This window comes from Cryptomeria japonica, unplaced genomic scaffold (genome assembly GCF_030272615.1).
Source record: "Cryptomeria japonica unplaced genomic scaffold, Sugi_1.0 HiC_scaffold_298, whole genome shotgun sequence".
Taxonomy (NCBI): domain Eukaryota; kingdom Viridiplantae; phylum Streptophyta; class Pinopsida; order Cupressales; family Cupressaceae; genus Cryptomeria; species Cryptomeria japonica.
Window position 1 is genome coordinate 33,720 of NW_026729120.1, and position 2,923 is coordinate 36,642.

Genomic DNA, 2,923 nt, shown 5'->3' on the forward strand with positions numbered 1-2,923 from the left:
CCTAAGGTAACCTTCATGTCTCCTCAGGCATTTAATGTCTCTTGCATCTCCTCTCAAGCCATCTCAAGGAGACATTTGTCAACTTGGGATTGGATTGAATCCCTCACATGAATTGATAACTTTCAATCCTATCCCTTGTTGAGATTATTCAATCTCAACCATCCCTTGCCCTATTTTCCTTATAAATAGAGCTCTCATTCTTCATTCTCCATATCAAGTTTTAATGCATCTACATTATCGTCTCATAACATTAAGAATCTTGCCTCTCTTTAATAGAATAGCATTTTAGATCATTTTGATAGCATTATAATCTTAGATATGTCATGTTAATCTCATATCATGTTAGCTTCATCTTAGTATCATTTTCATGCTAGTTTAGCTTTGTATCAATCTCCTCATTTTACACCATATCACTATCTAGTTTCATATCTCAATCATTCATTGGGATCATAGTTGCATCCATTTTGATATTAAAATCCTCTAAATCTCGTTCTCTAGGTTGTCATCCAAGAGATCAAGTGCTCTTCCAAGTGAGGGCCACCTTGAATCTTGAGGATCTTTAGAGATAAAGGAGCATGGAACGATTTTAAAGAGTTTTGATTCATTAACTTGCTTTGTTTGGATTTCTATCTCTAATGCAATGTTTCATGTGTGTGTTTGAACTATTCTTCTCTCTTGCAGGTTGATCCCACATTTCCAGCATACACCTTGTATTATTCATATTTCCAACCCAACAAAAATTGATAAATTCCAATGTACCAATTATTTTTCTCAAAATATATTTTTTGGCAATAAATAAAATACTTTGAAGTGTCATTAAGATTTAAAAACAAAAAATAGTTTTAAACTCTAAATGATATCAAGCTAGAAGATATTATGAAAAACAAAAATAATTTTAAACTCTAAGTGATATTGAGCAAGAATATTATGACACCTTTCAAAATCACATGAAAAATACTAATTATAATTATGAATGATTTATTTTGATATGATGAAGATGATTACTCTTTTATATATTGAATTAAACAAAATGTGATTACAAGAAAAGAAAATAGCAATTCAAGAAATGAAAAGAAAAAAATTACAATACCAAACAGCTGAAACCACCACACAAAGATTCTTACATCTAAGTTATATAATAATTACTTCTATATCCAGAGGATGGATTCTTACATCAGAAATATATAATATTCGTTTCCATATAATAAAGATGCTCCTTGCATCATCTCATAATCGTCCAAATCCTCTTCGTTTCTCTATACCATGGATGAAGATATTTCTAGATTGATGGGTAGATTAGGAGTCTTCGTGGACTCTATACCACGGATGAATATTCTTCGGAGGAAGATGACAATGGTACTTCACGCGGTGGGGAGGAGTTGAAAGGTAATGGAGGATTGCTTACATCATCACCGTTTCCTTCCAGCATTTGTACCACCCTGCTCATTGATGGTCGGTCATTGGAATTGTATTGAATACACCAAAGTCCTACTTTCGTCATTCTCCTCACCTTCTCTTCATCTTCCACTTCCATGTCGCATCGACCTTTTTCTCTCAACCTCTTTTCCAACTCCCCACTTTCTATCAATTTGAACGCCCATTCCGGAAAATAAAGTTGACTCGAATGGCTCACCTGCAACTCAATGTTCTTCCTCCTTCCCGCTATCTCCATTAATAGCATTCCAAAACTGTAAACATCTGATTTGTCTGTTACACCTCCCAAATTTATATTCCACACCTCTGGCGCAACATATCCTGGCGTCCCTCTGGTTGCCGTAATTGATACGTGGTCGTCTCCCTTCCCATACAGTTTAGCGAGACCAAAATCAGCTACTTTGGGCGTGAAATCTGCATCCAGTAAAATATTGTGAGGCTTAATGTCAAAATGAATGATGCGCCTGTTACAATCTTGGTGCAAATACGCAATTCCGCGCGCAGCGCCCAAAGCAATTGAATACAATTGCTCCCAACTGAGCTTCTGTTCTTGTTCTTTTCCTTGAAATAGAAACTTCTCTAGGGATCCATTGGCCATGTACTCATATACAAGTGCGCTTCTGAAACCTTCAAAACAATAACCCATGAGGCGAACCAAGTGAACGTGATGAATGGTTCCCAGAGTTGCAACCTCATTCATGAACTGGCTCTCACTCTGTCTCGACTGATCCAAAAGTTTTACAGCCACAAAAAAACCGCTCGGGAGCTTTCCTTTATAAACCATGCCGAATCCTCCTTCCCCAAGTTTATCTGAAAAGTCGTTAGTGATCTTCTTTAGCTGAGAGAATGAATATCTGGTCGGCATTTCATGAATATAACTTTGGAGAAAATTCTCCACTTTCCCAATAGACCCTGAATTCATCGGTTCGCTTGCAACACAACTTTGGATCCATCTAAAGTAGGATGACCTCTTTCGATAAACAACAATAAGAAATAGTGCTACTATCACTATGAAAGCACTTGCCCCAATGGCTATTCCTGGAATTCATGTGTAGTATCATAGATTAGTGACTCCACCATACAAGAAAATTAGAAGAATGTTTAAAACTCACACAAAAAGGTTCCTTAGTATTTACCTGTTATATCTCTGCCTTTTTTAGTTCTGACTGTTATAGCTCGATAAATTGATCTCTCGACTGTTTAAATTTGGTAAATGCTAATCAGATGCGAATATAATTTTTTTTGAACTAAACTGAGATAATCCAATTTCGTATTTTATATTTTCGAATTGCAAGGCAATTAAACTTAATGGGTGCTTAGAAGAAAATATAGAGAGATTTGAACCAAATTATACCTGATGAACATGTGGTTTGATGGGGTGCATCCTCGCAAAAGCAAAGGAACTGGTTTAAATCGGAAATATTAAACCCACACAGACCACCGCTTGAAACGCAACTCTTACATTTCTGGTCTTGTTCCTCTGCAATAT

General features: G+C 36.1%; 1 protein-coding gene across 1 annotated transcript; it reads right to left on the reverse strand.

Annotated features, from left to right (window-relative positions):
- Positions 1-1,175: 1,175 nt before the first annotated feature.
- On the reverse strand, positions 1,176-2,503 carry LOC131039176 (rust resistance kinase Lr10-like). The gene has a single exon (XM_059215824.1). It carries the CDS (start codon positions 2,354-2,356, stop codon positions 1,316-1,318), a length of 1,041 nt encoding a protein of 346 aa, XP_059071807.1. The 5' UTR covers positions 2,357-2,503; the 3' UTR covers positions 1,176-1,315.
- Positions 2,504-2,923: the final 420 nt, after the last annotated feature.

Coding starts and splice junctions, on each gene's coding strand:
- LOC131039176 (XM_059215824.1), bottom strand. CDS start 2,356: ATGAATTCAGGGTCTATTGGGAAAGTGGAGAATTTTCTCCAAAGTTAT.